We start from the raw sequence: 24810 nt of genomic DNA on the forward strand, positions 1-24810 counted from the left end.
TAAAGTTGATAATTGTTATTATTCACATCTACATATTCATAGGAATTTTCAGGAAATGTTGCAAAGAGCAGGCTTGAAGTTAATGAGTAATTGTGTGTCATGAGAACACCTTTAAACATTCCATATAAATGTAATGAATGTAGACATTAATGATGATACATTATCATTAGAAGTCATTAGAACTATAATTTAAACTAAAGTAGTTCAGTAAAGTTACATGTCTTACCATTATTGTACTTGGTCTTATCAAATAAATACCTTTTGGTTTTAGCCTTAACATATTATGAATGAAAACCATTTTATATTCCTTTTAGTTCTTTGAGCTAATACCTGTTGTTAACGTTGTTCTTCACTATTAGTCCAGGTTCCTTGACCTGTTTGGTTTCTAAACATTAGAAGAAAAGAAACACAAAGGATTGTGAAGTTTCAGACGAATGCCAAACAAAGACCAAAAAATCAATGATAAAAGTTGCTAAAGCTTGTCACAACATTAAGGAGTATAAGGAAGGCTAATGGTACAACTGTCTAAAGATTGATTTGGGGCACTTATTCATGGATATGTTATGGCTAGTCAGTAATTGAATTCATTAAAGTTTCATTTTTAGCAGATTTTAAACTATCCCTTGAATTTGAAAGGCTTTAATGTCTTTAAAACTATGAAAACTTAGTAAATGTGGTAATTCTGGCAAAGTTGGCAGTAGTCAGGAGACTCTCACTGTATCATAAAGAATTTGTTGCAAAGGACAAAAAAAGATCAAGTTAGTTTAAGCCAAAAGAGGGAGGATTGATTGTCTTTCTCATTCACCCTAGCAGTGTTCCCAAACTGAATCTGTAAAACAACAGTTTGCTTGCTTCGTAGTCACACAGGCTACTTGGTTCCAAACCAGACCCAGGAATCAGAACGTCTGGGGGAGAGGCCGAGTGAACTGTCTGTAACATATCCCAGGGGATTTGTCTAGGAATTTTGACGAATGCCAGCTGACAAGGTATATAGAGTCTAGTTGATGAAATGATATTCAGGGTCTGTCTCTCTCTTCTGCTTTGGTTTTAATCAGTAGAGTTCCTTCATAGGGTGACAAAGATGGTCACAGAATCTAGGTTTATGTCTCAGCCTCACCCCAATAAAAGGGACACCTCTTCTTTGATGGTTGTAGCAACAGGCTTTGTAGACATCCTTGAACCTCGGGTGCACTGCCCTGATAGGTTGAGCTTGGCTCATATGCTGTATACTTGGAGTTGTTAGGTGAGATGAGGCCCAGCTGGGAGTTGGTAGAGGAATGGTTTTGCAAAGGAAAATTCACGTGCTACAACCAGAAGAGGGAATGAACAGGCAAACCACAATGGGATGTCATCTACTGTGCTTGTTAAAGGTGAGCCAACTTTTGGATAAAGGTAGCAGTTCCTATCGCCTCTGGAGAAACAAGTACACAGAATACCTGTAAGGGAATCCATTGCAGCACTTTCAAAGAACAAAGCAAAAACTTCAACTGAAATCCATGTTTCTTACTTAAAAAGAGAAATATGCACACCTGAGTTCTGCTTCCTAAGGCTTGAGCATTGAAGACATTGACATCAGGCTATCCCTTCCCAGCACCTAGTCTGACATGGTAGGTCACCAAGTGGTTCCTCAGAAGTGGATTATGACAGGAAATCTTAGTTTTTTCTGGGTGCACAGGGTTTTTTCCGTCAAAAATCCCAGAATTTCCCCCTGATTGAAGCTTTCTATTTAATAGTTTCACATTTCTTAGAATTCATAGAAGTTTTGTCTGAGTATTTCTGGAATTTCTGTTCACAGACAGTGTCTCTGTCCCCTCTGTCGAATAAAGTTTTTCAACGGCAGTTTCAACCTGATGCTATTATAGGAATCTTCAGATAGTGTCTATGTTTTTAAGGTTAAATTCAAGTTTGTGTAGTTGGTATTGTCATTCAGATAGAAAATTTCAGGGTCTAGGTTTAGTTCTGTTTGTCTTCATTTTCCAACCCAATTATTTTAAAAATCCATGGTGAAAAATAGAAAAAGTGTAAAATTTTCAAGTGATCAAGTCAGTGGAGAGTCCATGTCTGCATAATATAGTGAGATGACCCCTCTGTATAGGCTGCTTGGTTAACAGGAGGCTGGAGTGCCTCTGCTCCAGATAAGACTGTCCCTTCTTACACCCTGTGTCCTGCCTTCAGCCCAAGTCAAGTGGGCACTCTGGAACTCTGCCTCTGATGAGCCCTCCCAATCCTCTTCCCATTGTCAGTCGGGATCTCCCCACCTACATGCCTGGGAACCTTTAGGATGAATGGCATGCTCCTTATCCCTGAAGTCTTATCGCAAGCTTAGGGCTCCATGCCAGCCCTAATATTTCAGACTAGTCTTCAGAGAGCTCCTTAAGTTACCTTTTCTGATACCATTCTCTATTAAAGCCTTTTACCATATTCTCTGGAATTGAAAGTCATGTATCAGCAACTCCTGTTTGACAAGTTCCTTTACCTTCTTGCTTTAACGCACCTTACTTTCTCCCAGGACACTTCCCACCTTTGAGTGGCACCTTTGTCTCTCCCACACCTCTAGTCCATCTGGGTCTGGAAGTAGGATAGGTGTTTTCCTTGTTCCTCATTGATAATTCCAGATCCCCCTCCCTAAACACTCTCAGCTTTGAGTCTCTTCATCAGACACAACATCCATTCCCCTTACCTCTGATAGTCATTTGATGCCCCGTGAGTTGAGACTCCTTGGCAGGGACTTAAGCTCCTGGCTTGCTCGCATTGTTCAGTAGTACTTTGGTCCAACTTCTGGCTAAAACACACCAGTTAAATCCAATGTTTTGCTTGCTTGCCTGTTCCCATGCAAATGAACATGGCTGGAGTTGGGCCACATGCTTTACTGATACACCTTTGAACTCATGAGAGTGGTCTTGCCTGCTGCTCAGCATACTGCATATCTAGCCCCTTTTGTTCCTGCATCTCATAGGTGTCTCATACTTTCTCCCCTCTTAAACATCCAGCACCACCTGCATCCTCACTCTCAGCTGATCACCCTGCTTTCTGTTGCACTGAAAGGTTAAGCAATCGTGAGGACTTCACAAGCTCCCACATCAATCTAGCAGTCTGTAGGGGCCACATATATGTTCCCCTACCTTTCTTTGCCGTGGAACTGTGCCACTTATTAAAGCTAACCCCACCCACTTGTGCACCAGACACCCATTTACTCAAGGACATTGCTCTACATTCACATCTCCTTGTTCTGTACTAGTTTTTTCTTCCTCATTCCCAGCAGCCTACAAACCTGGTGGTGATTTTTACATCCTGAAAAACAAAGCCTCTTGGGCCCCCATGTCCCCTGTAGCTACTGTTCAGTTTCTTTCTTCCCCCTTAAAGCCAAATTCTTACTTTGTCTTCAATTCCTTTCCTCCCCATTCTGTCTGAACCCAGTGTTCTTTTCAAGATCTCAATGTTGCTAATTGGTCATTTCCTCGCCCTCATCAGTAAACTTGTTGGCATATCTGCCACTGCTGTCCCCTTTCCTCCAAGTGGTTTCTTTGGCCCCTAGGATGCCACACACATGCTCTCCTGTCCCCAACTGTTCCTTATTTTCTGTTGCTGGTTCTTCCTGGCCTCCCCACTTTGTGAATGTTGGAGTGTTTCCAGACTCAGAACTAGGATCTCTGTTTCTACTCTTCTTTGGTAATTCCAGTTAGTCTCATGGTTCATTTCTATGAAGGTGCTTCCAAGACTTACATCTCCAGCCCTGGGCTCATTCCTGAACTTCACACCCGTATAGTCAGCGGTCTCCTAGACATCTCCAAATGAGTGTCTCATACAGTGGTCCTCAAACTTTTGGTCTCAGAACTCTCTTACTCTCTTAAGTTGCTGAGGGCACAAGGATTTTATGTGAGTTATATTTACTGATAATTGCCATACAGAAGTTCAGTTTTAGAAACAAAATGCAGAAGCCCATATTCCATTAACTGTTAGAATGATGCTGTCATCACATAATGTAGCCTCGAGAAAATATCGTGTGCCCGTGAAGAATTAGAGTGAAAAAAGCAAATGACCTCTTAACAGTATAAAAATAGTTTTGGCCACAGAACCCTGAAAGAGTCTCAGGGAGCCCAAGGGTCCCCAGATCACACTTTGAGAACCTCTGGTTGAGTAGGTATCTCAGTATGTCCAAACCTAAACTGACGTCCCTCAGACCTGCTCTAGTTCAGTCACCTGGAACTCTGTTCTTGCAGATGTGCAGGCCAAAAATCTTGGAGCCTTCATTGAGTCATATTTTTCTCACGTCACACTCTGGATTCCTCAGTAAATCTTATGAGTATTCAACCACTATTCCTGTCCCTGTCCCAAACCCCACTGTCTCCTCTGAATTACTGGGGTGGTCTGCTCAGCTGGTCTTTTTTGTGTTTCCCTTACTCTCACTTTGGTCTGTTTCAACAAAGTAGCCAGAGTGATCGAGTTCTTGCAATGGGTTCCCATCTCGCCCAGGAAAATCAGCTCCTTGTGAGGGCCTGGTCTTGTGTCCTCACTCTTCATAGATCTCCCGGGGAACCTTGTCCTGCCTGGCGTGCTCCAAGCCAAGATTTCCACTTGCTCCTTCAGGTCTCGGTTAGAGTGTCACCAGCAGAGGGATCATCTTCCAGATTTTCAGCATCCCACAAGCATAGAGATGTACCCTTTGAGCTCTCCCCAGCTTTACAGGAATCAATAATAGATTACCTGTTGTACATTTTATCATCTCCCCCGCTAGAATGTGAGCTCCAGGAGGGCAATAACTTCTGCATCTTGTTCACTGTTGTCTCCTCACTGCCTGTATCAATGCCTGGCACATGGCAGGCTCTGAAATATTTGTTGAGCGGATAAATAAGTAATGCAACCCTTAAGTCAGCCAGCCCCTGTATGCACATTGAAGTTGAGCGATAATCTCTTCTCCACAGTGGTTCTCAACCCTGGCGGTACATTTTTGTCACCAGAGGGCTTGAAAAACTACTGGCTGTGCCCCTCCCAGTTGTCAAGTGAGAATCTTGGCTTGAGACCTGGACGTGAGTACACTCAGAAATCTTCCCAGGGCTGGCAACAGCCAGGATAAAATTATATCAGGCAGAGAGGTGAAACCATCGCTGTGGGCAACAACCATTCAGGCCTCCGAGAAATGTGGTCCTAAGTCCCAGCCTCTGGCCACACCTCAGCACCAGGAGTTCTGCTCCATTGCATTGTTTTCTTCATGGGCACCTGGAAAAGTAGGCCCAGCCCAGTCCATTCCTGCCCATGCTCCCCACCCACCTGGCCTAAGTCCAGTGCAGAGGTGTCATGAGGGGTGGCCTTGACAAGCTGGAAAGAGCTCTTCAGAGGGGGCTGTATGGCCTCAGCTGTGGCGTGGCCAGGGTTGCTGTAGCACAGAAGGCATTTGGCCCTAGTCCTGGGACCTGTGGAGACTGCACCTGCCCAGGAAGCAGCCAGGCCACAGAGGGTCGTTCCTGGGTCACAAAACATCTCTCTTAGGAATTTGTGTGCTTTCACCTTTTGTTAACAGCCAACCCCTTCCCATCTGGCCCCAGGGTCCTGTGAAGTTGGGGGATGGGGTAATATATATACTTTATTTCTGGACAGTGCGAGAATCTTTGAACACTTTAATTCCATTCCCTCCTACCCACCTTATGTGCCATTATTGTAACTCAGCTTTTTAATTGAGCTATAATTTACATATAAGTGAATCCAATTTGATGAGTTTTGTCAAATTTATATAGTCCTGTATCTCTACCACTATCAGCATTTAGAAAAATCCTCCCACAAAAGGTTCCTTCTTGTCCCTTTGCCAACAATCCTTCCCACCTTGACCCCAAGCAACCAATGATCTGCCTTTCATCTGCTCTAGAATTCCATGTAAATGGAATCACATAGTATGTGCTCCTTTGTTTCTGGCTTCTTTTGCTCGTGTTAGTGTTTTAAAGATTAATCCATGTTACTGTCTATGTAAGTGGTTGCTAAGCAATATTGCACTGTATTGTTATATCTCAAATTGTTTATTCACCATCAGTAGATGGAGATTTTGGATATTTCCTATTTTTTGGCTATTTAAGTGAACTAAAAAATTCTGTTCAAGCCTTTGTGTGGACATGTATTTTTATTTCTCTTGGGTAAATACATAGACCTGGAATTGCCAGATCTATATACGCTTTCTGATTTTATATTAAGCTGATGTGCTATTACCAAAATGACTGTCCTCCTTTCAATTCCCCCGTGCAATGCATGAGAATTCCAGTTGCTCCACATTCTCACCACTATTTGATGATGTGTCTGTTTAATTTTAGTCATTCTAGTGGGTGTATAATGTTATCTTATTTGGGCTATTATTTGCATTTCCCTGCTAATGAAATTGAGCATCTTTTTGTGTGTATATTGTACATCTTTTATGAAGTGTCTGTTCAGATCTTTTGCACTTTTTTTAAATTCGTTGGTCTTATTGAATTTTAAAAGTTCTTTATATATTTTGAATAGAAATCTTTTGTCAGATATTTGCATTATGAATGTCTCCTCCCAGTTTCTGGCTGCTGTTTTGCTTTCTTAAGCATCATTTGAAGAGAAGTCATTTTTAAATTGGACAAAATCCAGTTATCAGATTTTTTCTCTTATAGTTTGTGCTTTTTGTGTCCCATACAAGACATCTTTCTAGCCAAATCTCTCTATGTTTTCTTGTATAAATTTTATAGTCTGAAGTTTTTCATTTTAGGACTATGATCTGTTTTGCATTAACTTTTGTGTATCGTATGAGATACCAGGGTCAATTCCCCCCGCCCCCCCACCCCAGAAACACTCCGTCCTTTCTGCAACATTTCTAGAAAAGACTATCTATATTCCCCCCATTGAATCACCCTGACACCTTTGTCGAAAATGAAGCTACCGTATATCTATGCATCTATTTCTAGATTCTCTGGTTTGTTACATTGATTTATGTGTCTCTATTTTACACAAAAGTAACACTGCCTTGATTACTTTAGCTTTATAATAAGTCTCAAAATCAGGTAATGTGAGTCTTTCAACTTTGTTCATCTTTTTCAGAATTGTTTTGACTAGTCTAGATTATTTGCATTTCTCTATAATTTTTTTAATCAGCTTGTCAATTTCTAGGAAAAGCCTGCTGGGATTTTGACCGGAATTTCACTGAATCATTGATCTACTTGGGGAAAATTAGCAGTTTAACAATACTATATCTTTCAAAGCATGAGCATATTATATATCTCTATTTAGGTGCCTTTATAGTCTCTAAGCAATGTTTTATTTTTTTCAGTATACAGATCTTGCACATATTTTGTTAAATTTATCCCTATTTCATGTTTTTGATGCTAATATAACTAATTACATATTATATTTTTATTTGTTGTTATATCATTTATATCTATATTTTAGTTTCTCTTTCTCATTGTTCCCTGCTGTTTTGTGGAGATACAATCGATTTTTGTATGTTGGTCTTGTACCCCATCATCTGCCAAATTCACTTATCAGTTCTAATAGCATTTTGTCGATCCCTTAGCATTTTCTATGTACACAATCATGTCATTGGCAAATAAAGATTATTTGCTTCTTCTTTTCCGAAGTGTATGACTCTTACTTCCTTTTCTTTCCTTACTGCGCTGTCTGGAAGACTCTGTACAGTTTTGAATACAAGTAGTCAAATGGACACCCAGCACTGTCTCTGATGGAAGGGGTAAGTGGTCAGTTTTTCACCGTTAAGTGTAGTGTTGGCTGTTACCTTTATCAAGTTGAGATAAATTCCTCGTTTTATGAACAGGTGTGGAATTTTGTCCAATGCTTTTCCTGCATCTATTGGAAAGATTGGATAGCTTTTCTCTTTTGTTCTGTTAATACAGTAAAATACGTTACTTTTCTTCAGAATATGAAACCAACCTTCATTCCTGGGATGAACCACAGTTGGGCGTAGTGTATCGTCCTTTTTATGTATTCCTGGATTCAGTCTGCTAATATTTTGTTAAGGACTTTTTAAAAAATTTATGATCATGATGCTATTGGTCTTTAGTTTTCTTGTAATGTCTTTTTCTAGTTTTGGTATCAGCATAATGCTGGCCTCATGAGTTTGGGCATTTTTCTTTCTTCTTTCTTGTCTGCAAGAATTTGTATACAGTCAACATTATATATTCCTTAAATGTTGGGTAGTATTCACCAAAGCTAAGTCCAGCACTTTATTGCTTTGGGTTTGCCTACATTTTCATATTTTGGGAAATTTGTAAATACTCTCAAAAGATTTAGGGAAACATTAGTCCCAGCTACTTTTGTTGATTTTTTTTGAGAAATTGGCATCATTTTTTTTATTGTGGTAAAGTATATGTAATGTAAAATTAACTATTTCAACCATTTTTAAGTGTGTAGTGGCATTAAATACATTCACACTGTAGTGTAGACTTTAATTTTTTATATCAGTATTTCTTAAACTGGATTTTTTTTAATTTAAAACATTCCATTTAATCTAGAATTTCAGGGGTTTTTTACATTAGATCTCTACAGTTATTCATCTTGTGTAACTAAAACTGTGTACCTTTGATCAGCATCTCCCCATTTTCCCTCCCCCCAGCCCCTGGAAACCACCGTCCTACTCTGCTTCTGTGAGTCTGACTATTTTAGATCCCACGTGTAAGGGAGATCATGCAGTATTTCTCTCTGTCGTCAGTCCTTCATTTTGTAAATGCAGTAATTGAAAACACAATTCAACATGACTAATATTGTGCTAGCAGTTATATACTCGTATATATATAGTTTCATGAAGTTACACGTTTGAATTATATTTTCATCTTGCCATAAGCTCGTCGGTTTTACTTAATTAGAATAAACCCTGTTATTTGGAGACTTTTAAAATGATTAAGACTTTTAGGAAAATTCTTAAATTTTGTTTGAGAAGTTAAGTTGTGTCTTACTGTATTTAGTTGGTGTACCTCTTTCTTCAGATCATTTGAATTCTGAAGTTTGCCAAAGGGAAATATTACAAATACAGCTTGAATTCATTCTGGAAGTCTTTGTTGTACATGCATATTTCTCATACACAAGAAATACTGCCTCAATGTTAATTACCTTTTGCTTGTCACTGGATGGATTGCCACCAACAATGTAAGTGTGACAGCACTTTGTAAATGACTCCCAAAACATGGGTCAGAATTACTTTAGGAAAAAAGTAGTGCCAGAAAAGATAAGGTTATAGTTTTTCTTGGACGTACAGGAGAAAGGAATTCAGTTATATTGCTATGATAAAAAGTATCTAAAACAAAAATACAGAATAAATGGCATTGTATAAAATAACAAATTTTATTTCTATAAAATATTTTATACTAACTGTACACATGCACACACCCACACAGTACTTAACCACACATGGAGTAATTTCTTTTTAATAAATCTACCACATACTGTTATATTACAATTTACAGTATATTTCTTGAAGACACAATGGGGAAAGCTTTGTCATTCATTTATAAACCTTCCATAAATTACAAAAGAAAGGCAGTCTGAAAAGTATGTATAAAGAGTAAAAACAATTTACAAGTGGACAAGAATTACAAAATAGTAACCATCAAATACATCTGCCAGCAACTTTGTAAATCTTTTGTTCAAGTGCCAATGATGAAGATTGGTGTGGAATCATTTTGGATAGACTTAAATTTAGGATGTTTTGGGTGTGGCTTATGCATTATGTGGATTACTTTACATGTGTCCTGTTCACTGCTGTGTTTATGTTTGGCATTTTGACAAATAATGTAACATAAATCCATATGCCAAAAAATGTAACACTAAAAGCAATGAATAGTAGCTTTCTGGCAGGTTGGAGGAGTGGTACTTTACCAAACAAAGTTACTTTCTCTCCCCTCTTTTGAAAGATTTGAGTAAGTAAACATTTTCTGTGTGTTGCCTGGCTTGCTTTGAAAGACGAAAAACCAGTATCTTAAAATGCACAGCCTGTAAAACTTGATTTCAAACCCCTGTGTCTGTGAGGATGAGAGCACTGAATGCACAACACATACAAAGTGTACACTGCGGTTTTTATTTCAACAGTACAAATCATTGTGCATTTATAAGGCAGAACATCAAGGCGATTAAACTAGGAATTTCAAGACCAGAGTTAAAGTGAGAGTTATGTATCATGAGGCAAGCATTTTGAAAAGGGAGAGAGGTCAAAATCATTCCTTTAAGGGCAGATGACAAATGCACAAAGACTGGAATCACAGGGAGGGAGTGAGCTACCAAGAGCTACTGGCCCCCTGTGTGTTCATGAGATACCCTCACCTCCCGTCAGACCTCGGGCAATAAGAGCAGATTGGCACGGAGGCTGGGAGAGAGAGTAACAGCCGCTCTTTGTCCTGGCGGTTGGTTTAAAGTGGATGGTAATGCAAAGAGCATTTCTCTACTGGTGTCAGGGGAGAAGATTGGTTTTTTTAGGAAGTACTTGAGTCATGAAAGCCCTAGTTTGGAATTAAAGAAAATTACATAGATTTGGAAATTGTCCAGAAGCACATGAATCATTTCACTGCACCCAGCTTTTTCAGCAGTTTCTTGCCTCTGGAAAGCAGCCCCTTTTTCTTTTTCGAGGACATTTCCCTGCCTCTCCCAGGACTACCAGTACCCATAGATGACGTAGGTGACCCCGAATGGAGATGGACTGTGGGGGATGGCGCTCTCCTTGCTGTACCTGAACCCTCAGGAGGAACCTAGTAGGTACATTGTGACAGTTTATTGAGTGCGTGAGCGCCAACAACATCAATCCACTCGGTAACATCCTATTGCCCCGTCTCCCACCAGGAAAGGGAAAGTAGGGGTTCAATTCTTTCAAGTTTTAAAGTATGCCATGAGAAGCAAACACCCTTGCCCACAGCTTATCTAAGACAGAGGGTCTAGCCATCAATGTTTGGTTTTCAGTGTCTTTGTCTTCAGGGGAGGGGGCGGCCATTGCTTTGGCAAAACAAAGCTAGTGAATAATTTGCCTTGTAAATCAAGACCAAAAGTAGGGGAAAAAAGTTATTTTAAATTAGGTTGATAGTAAAATTGGCCGAGTACCCATCAATAATCTTAAAAGCAAAAGTTCTTAAAGGAAATTTTGTTGTATTTGAAAACTCCTTGGGTCTATAAAATCCTGATACTGTTGAGTGCATTCGTGGGTTGATATACTATAGGGACATTGGAGATGGCACACCGGTTGAAAGAAAAAAAACTAAAATGAACCTTAATTACAATCAAAGAAAGCTTAAAGGCCCTTATCATGTGCTTTCATAATTTCCAAGTAATTGAAGAAGAATTTTACTCAGTATAGCACATGGTAGTATTTCAGTACCAGTGCTTAGTCAACAGTGCTTCACAGGAGCAGCGCTGTATTCCAAGATGGCGCATGGCAAATCTGCCTCGCTCATGTTGGATACGTGCCTAAGATTAGAAAATCTCATCTCTTCTCTCGCTCCCTTACCTCACCAGAGCAAACTCTTCCTAATACGAGTGTTCATTATTCAGCAGGCAAATGATATAAGCCAAGGGGCTTCAAGCTTGCTTGGATTTAAAATCAAGGTCTAATTCTAATGAAAACACCTAGTAAAGCATCCCAAAGTACCCCTGAAGATACCATCTATTCCATCTGATGCAATCATTTGAGCTGCATGTTTCATGAAACTTAGTATTGCATTGGTATACCAACAAATCAGTCTTTCACCAAACGTGTGTGTTCAGAACACTTATTTGTGCTTTGAGGAGAAGTGTAAGCTCTCTCCTAAGATAGAGGTACAGTTACTTAAGGAAAACACGCCTAGTACTCAAGCCAGCGTGTGGAGTATTCATAGCCAACATCACCTTGTGTTCATGACTTATCGGCTTGATCTTGAGTAATGTTTTCTTAAAGTAAAATTTCCGATAGTAAACATATTTGTTAGCTTGTGCTTTTTCCAAGAGTGGCTAACAATGCAATATGCAGCTTTCAGTGGGAGTAGACATTGGAACACTCTCCATGTAAACAAACGATTAGCCTGTGAAGAAATATGTTCCAAATGTTGGCCTTCCAAATAGTCTTAATGTCACTAGTAGGAAACGATTACGAAAGATGATCTATTTCACTACAAATTCAGTTGCTTTACAACTGAGACTTTAGGTCCAATGACTTTTTGAGACATATTTCTTGTTTTTTTTCTTTTCTTTTCACCCCACAGTGAAGCCTTAAATCTACCGCATTAGTCCGTCTAAGGTAGTTAAGTTGGTATCTTTATAGGTATCTTCAGTTGCTCACTTACGTGAAGGCTACATTGCCTGATTAAGGTGTGAAATGAACACTCTTCTTCTGTTTCCAAGCAGATGAGCAAAGAAATAAAAATATATATATAAAAATATAATATATAAAAACTCGCAGTGATGAAATAAAATAAAAATGAGACACTAAACATGAATGTAATCTAATAGTTAAATATGCTTGAGAAGCTCTTTGATCTTTGGTAAGAGGACTAAAATCCTGACAGGGCAAATGAGCATTATTGCCCACCGAATCTGAGGACTGGCCATCCCCTTTCACTCTTAATCAAGCAGGAATGTGCATCTATAATGTCGGATGGGAAGTTCCTTTGTGATGAAAGATAGATTGGTTAGAATTGGGAGGGTCATTTTTTGTGGATAAATAAACTTAAGATTTAGAATTCAGAATTTTTAGGCACAACCCCCATGGAAGGGCAGAGAAAAAAAATCAGGGTATATGCTGTTCGGCCCAAGATATAAAAATATCAATGCAAAAACTGAATTAGACCATCTATGGCAGAGTGGGACAGAAGTTAAGAACAATGAACATGTCTGCTTACCCTTTTTGCTTTTGAGCGCATCGGCGTGTCTTGTGAGTAGTGGGACGGTGCGTCAGAAAGATAGACTTCTACATCATCAGGCACTTCTTCCAGGAAGTTTGAAGGTACAAGGCCTTTCTGCCCATTAAGCTCCCCCTAAAAACACAGGGATGAGCCAGAAGAACGATTTACTCTGTCTTTCCAAAAACTCACTTCTTGCTTTAGCTGAAGGAATGTAGCTCAGAGCAGAGATGCATGGTGAGTTTTCTCTGGTTCCAAAGTGGTAGAACTCAAAGGGACTCTAATGTGTCCAAACTACCTCCATCACAGAATGACACTGGAGACATGTTTCAAGGGCAAGGCCCCGGCCCCTCTCCTGAGGACTTGATTGGGCCTGTCTGGGGCTGAGATGAAGAATCTGTGTTTTGGCCAAGGGGCCTAGGTGATTCTTGGGATCAGGCATGTTTAGGAACCTCCTTGGGATCATCTCAGTTAGTGTTTTCCAACCCTGGTTGGCCTCAGAATCCCTAGGGAACTTGTAAAAGCCCATTACTCAGGCACATCAACCCAGACTGATCCAACCTATCTTGAGCAGGGGGGCGGTGATCTAATGTGATCTAGTATGCAGGCAAGTTTGAGAGGACCTGTCTTTTTAACCTTATATTTTTCATCTTTCCTATGCATGACTACATTCTCATTATAAAAATTCAAACAAAATGGGGAAAATGGAAGTGTCTCTTGACAGCTCCTCAGAGATTACTGCTTGAGGTTGGTTTATATCCTTCCAGACCTTTCTACTCATATATATATCCATGCATGTACATAGTTAAGGTCACCATCCATAGGTCCAACTGCTCACTGGATATCTGCACTGAGTGGGTCACAGCCCACCAAGTCACTTCTCCCCACCCCAATGCTAACTGCACCACAAGTGCCCAAAGCCAAGTCCAAACTTGGCTGGCCCCAGACCACATGGGAGTCTGTTTCTCTGTTCACAAGGTCTAGGAAGTGACAATATGAAAGCAGCCGCCCATGACATCAAAATTAAAAACTGCATCCAAGGACACAATCAAGGCTGAAAAGGAAACCTATGGAATGGGAGAAAATATTTGTAAGTCATATATCTAACAAGGGGTTAATATCCAGAATATATTAAGAACTCCTAAAACTCAACAAAAAAAATGCAATTAAAAAATGGGCAAAGGACTTGAATAGATATTTCTCCAAATAAGACATAGGAATGGCTAACAAGCATGTGAAAAGATGCTCGACATTACTAAACGTTAGGAAAGTGTAAACCGAAACCATGAGATACCACCTCACATCCGTTAGGTTGGTTGCTATAAAATTAAAAAAATAAATTTTTAAACAAAATAGTGTTAGTGAAGATATGGAGAAATTGAAATCCTTGTGCACTGCTGGTGGGAATGTAAAATAGTGTAGCCACTATGGGAAAAACAGTGGCAGTTCCTCAAAGAATTAGAATTATATGATTCAGCAATTCCTCTTCTGTGGATATACCCAAAAGAATTGAAAGCAGAGTCTCAAAGAGATATTTGCACACCCATGTTCACAGCAGCGTTATTCACAATAGCCAAGAGGTGGAAGCAACCCATGTATCCATTGATGGATGAATGGATACACAAAATGTGGTCTATACACACAATGGAGTATTGTTTGGTCTTAAAAGGGGGCCTGACATAGGCTACAACATGGATGAACCTTGAGAACATGATGCTCAGTTAAAAAAGCCAGTCATCCACTCATATGTGGAAGTTAAACATGTAGACAAAGAGAACAGATTAGTGGATACCAGGGGAAAAGGGGAGGGGTGTGGGGGCAGGCACAAAGGGTGAAGTGGTGCACCTACAACACGACTGACAAACAATAATGTACAACTGAAATTTCACACGGTTGTAAACTATCGTAATCTTAATAAAAAGTTAAAAAAAACCAGTCATAAGAAGACACATGCTGTATGATTCCATTTACATGAGGTACTTAGAGTGGTCAGATTCATAGAGACAGAAAGTATAAGGGTGGGTGCCAGGGGCTTGGGGGAGGGGGTAATGGGTAAATAGTGTTCAATGGGGGCAGAGTTTCAGTTTTGCAAGATGAAAAGATTCTGGAGATGGATGGTGGTGATGGCTGCACGACAGTGTGAATGTACTTAACGCCACTGAACTGTTCACTTAAAAATGACTAAGACGGCAAATTCTGTGTTATATGTATTTTACCACAATTAAAACTAAAAATTAACTGAAACAAAAGAGGCAGCCCTAGGGACCTCCTGCCTTCCTGTACAATAGTCCCTCCTACGTCCAGTGCACACACGCCCCTCACCCCACCCCGGCCTTGGAGACTCCGCTCTGAGCACCTGCTGCTCTAATTCTTCTTTCTCAGGCTCCAACAATTGGCTTAGTTTTCTCTGTTGGTGTTACTGAGAGACCTTTTCTAGGACATCGTTGCATATGTCCCCTGGTGATTTCTTCCACATCCAGGGTTGCAAATAACATCTATGCACAAAGACATTTGAAGTTCTATCCAGTCCAGACCTCTCTCAATAAGTCCAAAGCAGCCCGATTTTTCCTCCAGCATCAGAAAACACTATTTCTCTGGGTGAGCACCAGATGGAGTCATTGGCTTGTGTTTGGGGACTATGTTCTGTGAAAATGCACAGCTTTGCGTACAAATCCCCATCGGCACCATGTTCCCATTGCAAGAGGCCTGTGCCAGCATGCACACAGTCTTGCACATGCAGGCTTCCAGGTCTGGGCAGTGAATGGAAGCGCCGGCACTATTTATTGTTTTCCCTCTGGCCTTCTGCACACAGTTCTATTAAAGCATAATCTCAAAGTGCACCTGACACCACTGTTGCCTCCACTGCTGCAGCTGCTACATCAGAAGAGGTCACGAGAATCTTCCAGAAATCTACAGCACCTCGCCTTTGGCATGAACCCCATTCCATCTTGGAGAGGCTCAGGTGTCCTGTTCATACCCCTCAAGCTCAATATTTTCTAAACTGTATTTTCACTCAACTGTGTTCTTATCCCTTCTTTCACAAGGACACCCACCCATCACCAAGGCAGAACCCGGGGATCCTCTCAACAACACCTTCACCCTCACTAATCCAAGCTCTGGAGAATATAGATGCTCCCTTTGTCATCCTTCTTCTGTGACCATCTCAGCTCAGGAGTGTGTCCCTCACCTGTCCCCTGCCCTCCTGGGATTCCCGTCTCCCTTCAACAGTCCACTTTCAAAACCTTTGGCAGAATGACTTTCTCTAAAAGACAGCTTGATCTTGACATTTCCCCATTCGTAGACCCTTTACAATCTGATCTAGAAAGAAAGATCTAGAAAGAAATAAGGGACAAAGTATGAATAACCCCACTAAAAACTGTATATACTCTTAATAATCAGAAACTGTACAGAGAAGAGAGCCCCGGAATTCCATGTGTGCCTGAGGTGATAAAATCTGTTTGACTCAAAGGAAACCTACCACACTAGGACTTGGTAGTTTCTTAGCTATTCTGATATGAGAGGTGGGTGATGGTGGGGACACTGATGCAACATGCCCATTCCCCACCCCCCACTGCAAGGGGTGTCCACCTGGCAGGCATGCCAGCCACTTCCTTCGTGGCCCTGTGGGCATCTGGCCAGGGAGAGGCAGCCACTCACAGGAGGTGACCCAGCTGGAGAAATGCTGAGATGACCCCCCACCAACATTCCTTCCCTCTTCAGGGAATATCGGGAGATGTATTCCACGAGAGAGGCAAAGGCAGGAGGCTGGCACCGGGGCTGGCCTGAGCAGGGACTGCCTCGCCCAAAGGCTGGATTCTGGATTCCATGTTGCTGACAGCCATCAGCTCAAGAGAGAGGTCAGGAAGGAATCCTAAACTCTGTTGATTTTAATTCATTAATTAGTTAATTTTGCTTATTTGTATTTCTTCCTTTTCCTAAATGAAAAATGTGTTTTATCACCTATGCAGTAAATAATCCAGAAATTGGTAAATGTTTGGATTGCAGAAATTTTTAAATGTAAGAATGTGAATACCTTCACTTTGTTTACAGCTTATATACATCAAAAAGACCCCTAGTGGAAAAGAAGGAACTGTGGAAATTAATGAAAGAAACCTTAAGTAAATTAGAGTCAGGAAGGCCTGTAGGGGGAGCTCTCACACCCTATCACACATCATCAATTACACCAAACAGGAAAAGACAGACACTTGCATCTTCTATAGGAGGCAGAATTTACTACTGAAGGAAGATTTTCCTCCTCACCCACCAAGAGCAGAAGAGAAACACCGCCGTTCAGCCAATGAGAAGTCATTGCCGCTCTGAACCGTTACTCTCCCCCAATGAACTTTCCTTTCTAACAGCCTCCTCCTCTCCCCCCTTTCCTCTATAAAAGGAGCTCCCCTCCTTTGTTTTCTGGATTTGCCTATGGTTTGCCATAGCATGCACATCCAGAATTGCAATTCTTTTGGCTACTCCTGAATAAATTTGTTATGAGGCTTTCGAAGTCAGCAGAACGATGAAGTTCACAGCACCATATTATATGTAACTCAGTGAAGCGAGACAAGCAAATTAGGCAAAACTTTCAGCAAGCCGTATAAAGTTCATACCTAATCTTAGGGGAAAGAACAGACAAGCAAAAAAAAAAAAAAAAAAAAAAGTGAAATGATGCTTCCTGATGTTTCAAAAACTTACATAATAAAATCCATCTTCATCAATTTCACCAAAAACAGTAATAATATCTCCCGTGCAAAATGTAAGTTCAGCCTATAAAGATAGAATATAAAGTTAATTGTATCTTCCTGTACAAAGTAGTTGTTTTTTAAAAAATTTATTCATGATTTCTCATGTTCTTTCTTTTTTTTTTATTATTTTGGTTATATTAACTTACTCTTTCAATGAAATAAGGAAGAAAGGTACAAAGCTAATAAACGTCTCTGTTCATAGCTTCTTAGAAAGTGACTACACCCCAAAACAAGGCCAGCCTAAAGGAAAAGTGGTGTGGAGCTTTGATTCTCTGCCAGAATTCAAGATCATCACCATGTTATACTGCAAGTCCACCTTTCAAATTAGATAGTTAATCTTAAAAACCTGGAACATTAGGGAAATGTTCTCTCCAGTGAAAGGACCGTTATATAAATATTCTTTCACTGAGTGTAAAAAATCTTTACTCAATTATTAACTAAATTTCCATTTATTAAGTATCCACTATATGCCAGGCACCAACCTAAAGACAGGCACATAGAAGATAGTATAGGATACAAAAAAAAATATGCATTTTTATCTCTAAACATGAAAATGAGGGAAGAAAGTTCATATCTAAGAACCATCAGGCATCATATGTAAATCAAGCCTGTCCAGAAATCTTTGAATAACTAAGGTTTGAATCTGGACCATGAGCTGGTGACTTAAATACTGGGTAGTGGATTCAGATACATCTAGTCATCTAAGAAAGTAGCTCCACAGATTGAAAACCAGCTCTTTCATTTCTGAAGGCAGATCCTTTCCAGTTTTCGTAATGTGCCAAGGACACCAAGACGCACCAGGCTGTGTGTACAGAGAGTAACCCTCTCTCTCCTTTGCCTTGAACGTGGGGGTGGGGCTTAATGCTCTGTGTGTACAGAGAGTAACCCTCTCTCTCCTTTGCCTTGAACGTGGGGGTGGGGCTTAATGCTTTGTCTTTGTTCATTGACCACATGTGGTGGGCTTCTGTTTCTCCTTCAGGATGACCCAATTGGGCCATCACCCCTAGATGTGGATCCCAAACTGCTCTTCCAGGGGCAGTACAGGGAAACCTGGGCCACAAGGATGAGGATTTGTCAGTAGCCCTCGTGCCACTGAGCATGTCAATGAGGCTCACTACTTCTCTTCTGCCCACCTAGTGTTCTGTTGGCCTTTTACAGGGTTGGGAGCTCTTCTGTGGACGGTTCCAGAGAAGGCTACAGTCAAGGGGTTAAGCGTGGCGTTCACCAGCAGCCCTGCAGGTAAAGGTACCAGGTGTGGCTTCATGCCAGTAGTGAGAAGGTATTTGGCTTGTACCTCAACGTCAATGTTAGGCGAGCTTTCTCTCGGGTCGTAGTCATACAGGGCCACCATTCTTCGGGTCGACACTGAGTGCTGCCTGCCACTTCTTCTGTTTCTCTCTGTTTAAATCACAAGGAGAAGAAGAAAGCCATTGTGAAATTATTTCAAAGTGAACCGTGCCCCCTCTTCCTGGTCCCCATGGCTGTGGAGCCAGGTTGCACTTGGCCAGTGGAACGGGGACGACCACCCTCCTCAAGGGTCTCATGTTTATGGGCATTAGCGATGGCAAATGCTTCAACTTTGAAGTCAGTCACCTTGGGCTTCCTACTCTTATATTTTAGCTCTAGGACAGTCCCCCTTATAGTAGCAAGAACACTGTCCTTTCTCCAGTGTGTCTATTAAACCAGGGAGACTTAGAAGAAGCAGAGAATTCTCTGGAATAGTAAATCTAAACGATTTGGGACAGCACTGGGCAGATGTGGCTTGGGGAGGCCAAGTGGGGCCAGTTGGAGGCTGTGGCCATAGCTCTGAGGAAGCCCCACAAAGACTTTCAAAAATGCTTGTCTGTGTAATTCTCTGTAGAGCAGAGGCATGGCCGTGTGTCTGTAAGGGCTACCTTCTCTCCCATCTCAGGGGCTTCTTACACAGCCTCCCCACTGTCCTTTCCCTGTACTTCTAACAGCTGTCACTGAAAAGATGCCACTTCTGGAGAATGCTCTTGGGACGTCCCCTCCTGTCGCCTGGCCGTGTTCTGCCACGGACGGTGACCTGGGCCTTATCCCAGCATCCTCAAGAGCCCAAGAAGGGGGTGCAGAGAGAATTCCTCTAGTTACTGTCTGAGTGTAAGAGCTCCACGCAGACAGCAGATGTGAGACTGAAACAGAGCTTCAGTGCACAGGCACGTGCCGCGTCACAACGTTTCGGTCAACAGCGGACCACATTAAATGACGGTGGCCCCATAAAGTTAGTACCAGAGGGCCTAGGTGGCTGGTAGGCTGTACCATCCAGATTTGTGTAAGCGCACTGTACGATGTTTGCACAAGGACAAATTTGCCTAATGGCGCATCTCTCAGAACGTGTCCTAGTCTTTAAGTGGCACATGACTGTAGAGAATTATTCCAGAGGTTAATTCCAGTGCTTCTAAGGATTTCTAATTTCACCAGGACTGTTACAAATACGAATTTCTGAAGGTAGCAATAACAATACACATGTACTCTGTATTGAAGTATAACTTAGGATAACATTCAGTATAAATAAATACATAAAATTCTGTATAACTTACAAAGTAACTCTAGAGTACACTTCTGTAAGTTTTGATAAACCCATATGGTCATATAACCACCACAACAATCAAGATATAGAACCCTTCCATTAACTCCCAAAATTCCTTCATGCTCCTTCGTTGTCACCTCAGCCAGGGGCAACCACTGATCTGTTCTCTCTCCGAATACTTTTGCCTTTTCCAGGGTATCATTTAAATGGAATCACAGAGAATGTAGCTTTTTAAGACTGGCTTCTTTCATTTGGACAGTGTGTCTGAGATCCAGTCACATTATTCCTTCTTCAGTAGTCTGTTCTTTTTTATTGGCGAGTAGTTTCCCATTGTATGCAGGCACCACAATTATTTTGTCCATTTACCAGTAGAAAGACATTTGAGTTGTTTCCAATTATTGATGATTATTAGTGAAGCCACTGTAAACACTCACATATAGTTTTTTGTATGAGCGTAAGTTTTCATTTCTCTTGGGTAAGGATACAGGAATGGAATTGTTGGATTGTATTGTAAGTGCATGTTTAACTTTGTAAGAAATTGTGAAACTGTTTTGCATAGTGGTTGAACCATTCTACACTCCCACCAGCAGCAAATGGTGGTTCCAGTCATTCCACATTCTTGCCCATGCTTGGTACAGCCAGTCTTTTGCACTATAGCCATTCTAGTGGGCGTGTATTGGTTTCTCATCATGGTTTTGCTTTGTATTTCACTGATGATGTTAAGAAGTATCTTCTGTAGGCTTATTTGCCATCCAAATATCTTCTTTGGTGAAGGATCTCTTCAAATCTTTCATCCACATTTTTATTGGTTGGTTGTTTTCTTTTGAGTTTTGAAAGTTCTTTGTGTATTCTAAATACAAATCCCTTTCAGCTGAGTTACTTGCAAATATTTTCTGCTAGCCTGTGGCTTCTCTTTTCATTCTCTCAATGGTGTCTTTCTAAGCTCAGAAGTATTTAATTTTGATGAAGTCAAACATCGTTTTTCTTTTATGTGTCACATTTTCAGTGTCATATCAAAGAAACCTTTGCCTGATCATCACAAAGTTTTCTCCTATGTTCTCTTCTAGAAGTTTTATCATCTTAGTTTTATATTTAAGACAAAGTTCAATTTTGAGTTAATTTTTTCCCCCTAAGGAAGGTTCACCTCAAGCTAACATCTGCTGCCAATCCTCCTCTTTTTGTTACTTGAGGAAGATTAGCCCTGAGCTAACATCTGTGCCAATCTTCCTCTATTTTTTTATATGGGACACCTCCACAGCATGGCTGACGAGTGGAGTAGGTCTGCGCCCTGGATCCAAACCCACGAACCCAGGCTGCTGAAGCAGAGCGCATGGAACTTTAACCACTTGGCCACAGGTCCAGGTCTGGGCATGTAAGTTAATTTTTTAACAGGGTGAGCGTGTGGCTTGAGATTCATTTTTGCCATAAGGATGTCCAGCACCTATTACTAAAAAGACTTTCCCTTCTCCACTGAACTGCCTTTTCACCTTTGTGGAAAATCCCTCGGCCATCTCTGTGTGGGTCTGTTTCTGGAGTCCATTCTGTTCTGATGACCTAGGTGTCTGTCCTTTCTCTACCACCACCTTGTCTTGCTTAGTTTACCTTTACAGGAAGTCTTGAAATCAGGTTACATGAGACTACGATGTTTGGGGGTTTTTTTTGTAGAAATTGTTTTGGCAATTCTAGCTCCTTTGCTTTTTCGTGCAAACTTTAGACTTAGCTTATTGATTCCACATAAATCCCTGCACAGTCTTTGATTAGGACTGTATGGAATCTATAGGTCAGTTTGGAGAAATATGACATCTTAACAGTATTAAGTCCACGAACATGATATCTCTATTTATTTAGGAATTCGTTGATTTCTTTCATCAGTATTTTGTAGTTTTCAGCATTCAGATCCTGCACCTATTTTGTTAGATTTAACCCTAAGTATTTCACATCTTTGTCATGTTATTGTAAATAGTATTATTTTTTAAATTTAAATTTCAAACTTTTTATTGCTAACATATGGAAATACAATTGGTTTTGTATACATTGATCTTGCTAAACTCACTTGTTAATTCTAAGAACTGTTAAAATAGATTCTTTGGGATTTTCTAAGTAGATTTTCATGTCATCTGTGAATAGAACAAGTTTAATTTCTCCTTTCTAATCTATATTCCGTTTCTTCCTTTCTCTCACGGTACAGCTCAGGTCAGGAGCTCTGGTGGGATGTGGGAACGGAGTGGGGAGGGCAGACAGGGCTGCCTTCCTCTCAGTCTCAGGAGGAAAGTTTTCAGTCTTTCGCCATTAAGAATGACATTTCCTAGTAATAGGCGGACAAGTAGATATCTCAGCTGGGTTCCCTTAACTAGTCACGTTTGGAAAAACAAGTAGAATAAACAGATATTAAATCTAATCGATAATGTAAATGAAGCTGCTGTTTTTTAGCAGACCTCTTCCAGGCTTTCTGGGTCTTTCCCCTCTTCACAATGGTCATAGTTGACTTCAGGAAAGGAGATCAAAAGTGAAAGGGAGTTGATGGTGCGAAGAGCCCAGAGATCTTCAGTCTCATAGATTCAAGGTGGGGCGAATATTCATACGAAATCTTGAGGATTAGATGTGGATTTTAACTTGAGACAATGAGTTCATTAATACCAACAAGGTTGAAACATTTTATTTGATTTTGTGTTTATCTTTATGCATATTCTTTGAACCACTGAATTTTGTCTTTGAAGTCTGATTTGGAAGTGAATATAATGTTTTGAGTATTAAAACCTTAGATATGAATGACATAAAACTGATCTTACTTTCTACAGCTATTTAGAAAAAGCAGAGGCCTTTTGTCGAGTAGATTTTCCATGCATTTGGGGAAAATTAAATATCATAAAGGTAGTGTTGCTTAAAACTCACTGAAAACAGTGTTGCTGTTGGGTCGTTGGAGCCTGTAGATTGGTTCTTGATAAGCGAGGGAGTTCAGTACCTACCCAGATTAAAGGGTGAACATCTTTTATGCCTTTTGGATGAGCAAAATTCACCGGAAGAATGGAAAGCACAGCATGACCCCCTCATCCCTGGAGATTTATTATAGATAGGCAATGTTCAAAGTATATTACCAATGTCTTAGTTTGTTCCGGCTGCTATAACAGAATACCACTGTCGGGGGGATTGTACACAACAGACACTGATTTGTCACAGTTCTGGAAGCTGGAAGTCCAGGATCAGGGCACCAGCAGATTCTGTGTCTGGTGGGAGCCCGCTCGCTGAGTCCTCATGTGACAGAAGGGGCGAGGGAGCTCTCTGGGGTCTCTTTTTTAAGATCAGTAATCCCATTTATAAATGCTCCGCGTTCCTGACCTAATCACCTCCCAAAGGCCCCATCTTTATCACCATCACCCTGAGGATCAGGTTTCAACACATGAATTTTGGGGGGACACATATTCAGTCCAAAACAACCAGAAAGCAGTTGTTTATTTTCTAGATGGGACAGACCTTTAGTAAGCAAGGCTGCACCTCATCTTCCATCAGAAGATCACCCATGTTTTCATAAATATTTAGGTACATAGTGTCCACAAAGCGTGCAGGGCTATTACAACCCTGGCTTGCAGAGTGGGTTTTGCCCAAGAAAAGTTGATGTTTACTTTTCAGATTCCTCTGTTTACAGTTAAATGGCACAGACTGGATTCTGCTCAGTGCTGCCTCCTGCTCTGGGCTGGCATTCTGTGCTATGAAACGCTGGGGAAGGCAGCCCAGCCCAGCCAGCGGGTTCAGGGGTGAGCAGGGCCATCTCTTACCTATTTTCTCCACAGGTGTGTTCAGAGGGAGGAAGCCTTGTCTAAGAAGCTGGTCCATCATCTCCTCATCGTCTGCTTGGATTTCAGAGACCATGTTACAGGGAATAAGGCCAAGCCGGGCACAGGTTTCCCCACGGTAGAATCCATCAGCATCTTTATCACCATAAACCTAGAGCCACAGGAAGAAGTCCAGGCATTGTGATTGGTTGGTTCAGAAATACATCAGTTCAGTTTACAGAAGAGTCATACACAACCAAACACATACTTTAAGAATACCATAAATCACCTGCCTGTGTGCTGTAGATGTGTGCACGTAGCCCTCCCCAGTAAATCCACAAGTCTAAGATCAGTTTTTCCTCCACGTTTGGTCAACCCGCTGGGCTTCCCAGCATATAGGGACTGCAAGCGAGGCCATGGCTTTGCGTGGATGAGTGTGTGTGTTTGAGCCCACACGAGTTAAAGGCGTGCTTGACACCCCCACCCCATGTAGAAGTGCTACATAGATGACAAGTAGAAGTGTTTCCGTCCATAGCAAATGAGTTCCTCCCTAAGAAGACAGGGCCATGTGTTGGGTATTCTAAAAGTTAAAAATCTTGACTAACAGAGAGATTCTTAATATATTATTCTCCGGGGTAAGCGTCACCATCCTTTATAAGCCCTAACTATTTTATAGGGCAAATATAACCACTTTCAAATGTGAGTTTTCAGTGCCTGTTCATAAATTTGCAAGCTTAGGATTCAAGGCCCTCTTTTTCCTCTCCTCCTGAGCATCACACTTTTTCTCATTTTCCTACTTCAAACTCACAGGCTGCTCCTTCTACGCTGAGCAGAAGGCTGATGTGTTAGGAACTAAGGTATGGTGACCTCCAGCCTCTGGCTGGTGAGGGCTCCCTTCCCTTGCTCCTTCCTTCCTTCCTTCCTTCCTGAAATTAAGGTCT

The 24810-nt window shown here is 41.0% G+C and overlaps 1 protein-coding gene and 1 long non-coding RNA gene across 32 annotated transcripts in view; one reads left to right on the forward strand and one right to left on the reverse strand.

Annotated features, from left to right (window-relative positions):
* The first annotated feature begins 7597 nt into the window (after positions 1-7597).
* On the forward strand, positions 7598-18789 carry LOC139084484 (uncharacterized). Its single transcript, XR_011541899.1, has 3 exons — positions 7598-7690; positions 16530-16666; positions 18707-18789. It is a non-coding gene; the product is annotated as an uncharacterized lncRNA (long non-coding RNA).
* The window catches only part of RIMBP2 (RIMS binding protein 2), a 250446-nt gene continuing 234914 nt past the window's right edge, over positions 9279-24810 (reverse strand). For 14 of the 31 annotated variants that reach the window (XR_011541897.1, XR_011541895.1, XM_070627324.1 and 11 more), the window contains 5 exons: positions 23873-24041; positions 18843-18946; positions 17499-17570; positions 12810-12944; positions 9279-10694 (listed from right to left, as the gene is read on the reverse strand). Coding sequence is in view for 27 of the 31 variants with exons in the window: in XM_070627324.1 (XP_070483425.1) it covers positions 10506-10694; positions 12810-12944; positions 17499-17570; positions 18843-18946; positions 23873-24041 (669 nt within the window). In the remaining 4 variants the exon portion in view is untranslated. Of the gene's footprint in view, positions 12302-12809; positions 12945-17498; positions 17571-18842; positions 18947-23872; positions 24042-24810 lie in introns of all 31 variants that reach the window. The other 17 variants (XR_011541896.1, XM_070627332.1, XM_070627330.1 and 14 more) reach the window with 2 other exon arrangements.

Source organism: Equus przewalskii, chromosome 7, assembly GCF_037783145.1.
Source record: "Equus przewalskii isolate Varuska chromosome 7, EquPr2, whole genome shotgun sequence".
Lineage (NCBI taxonomy): Eukaryota > Metazoa > Chordata > Mammalia > Perissodactyla > Equidae > Equus > Equus przewalskii.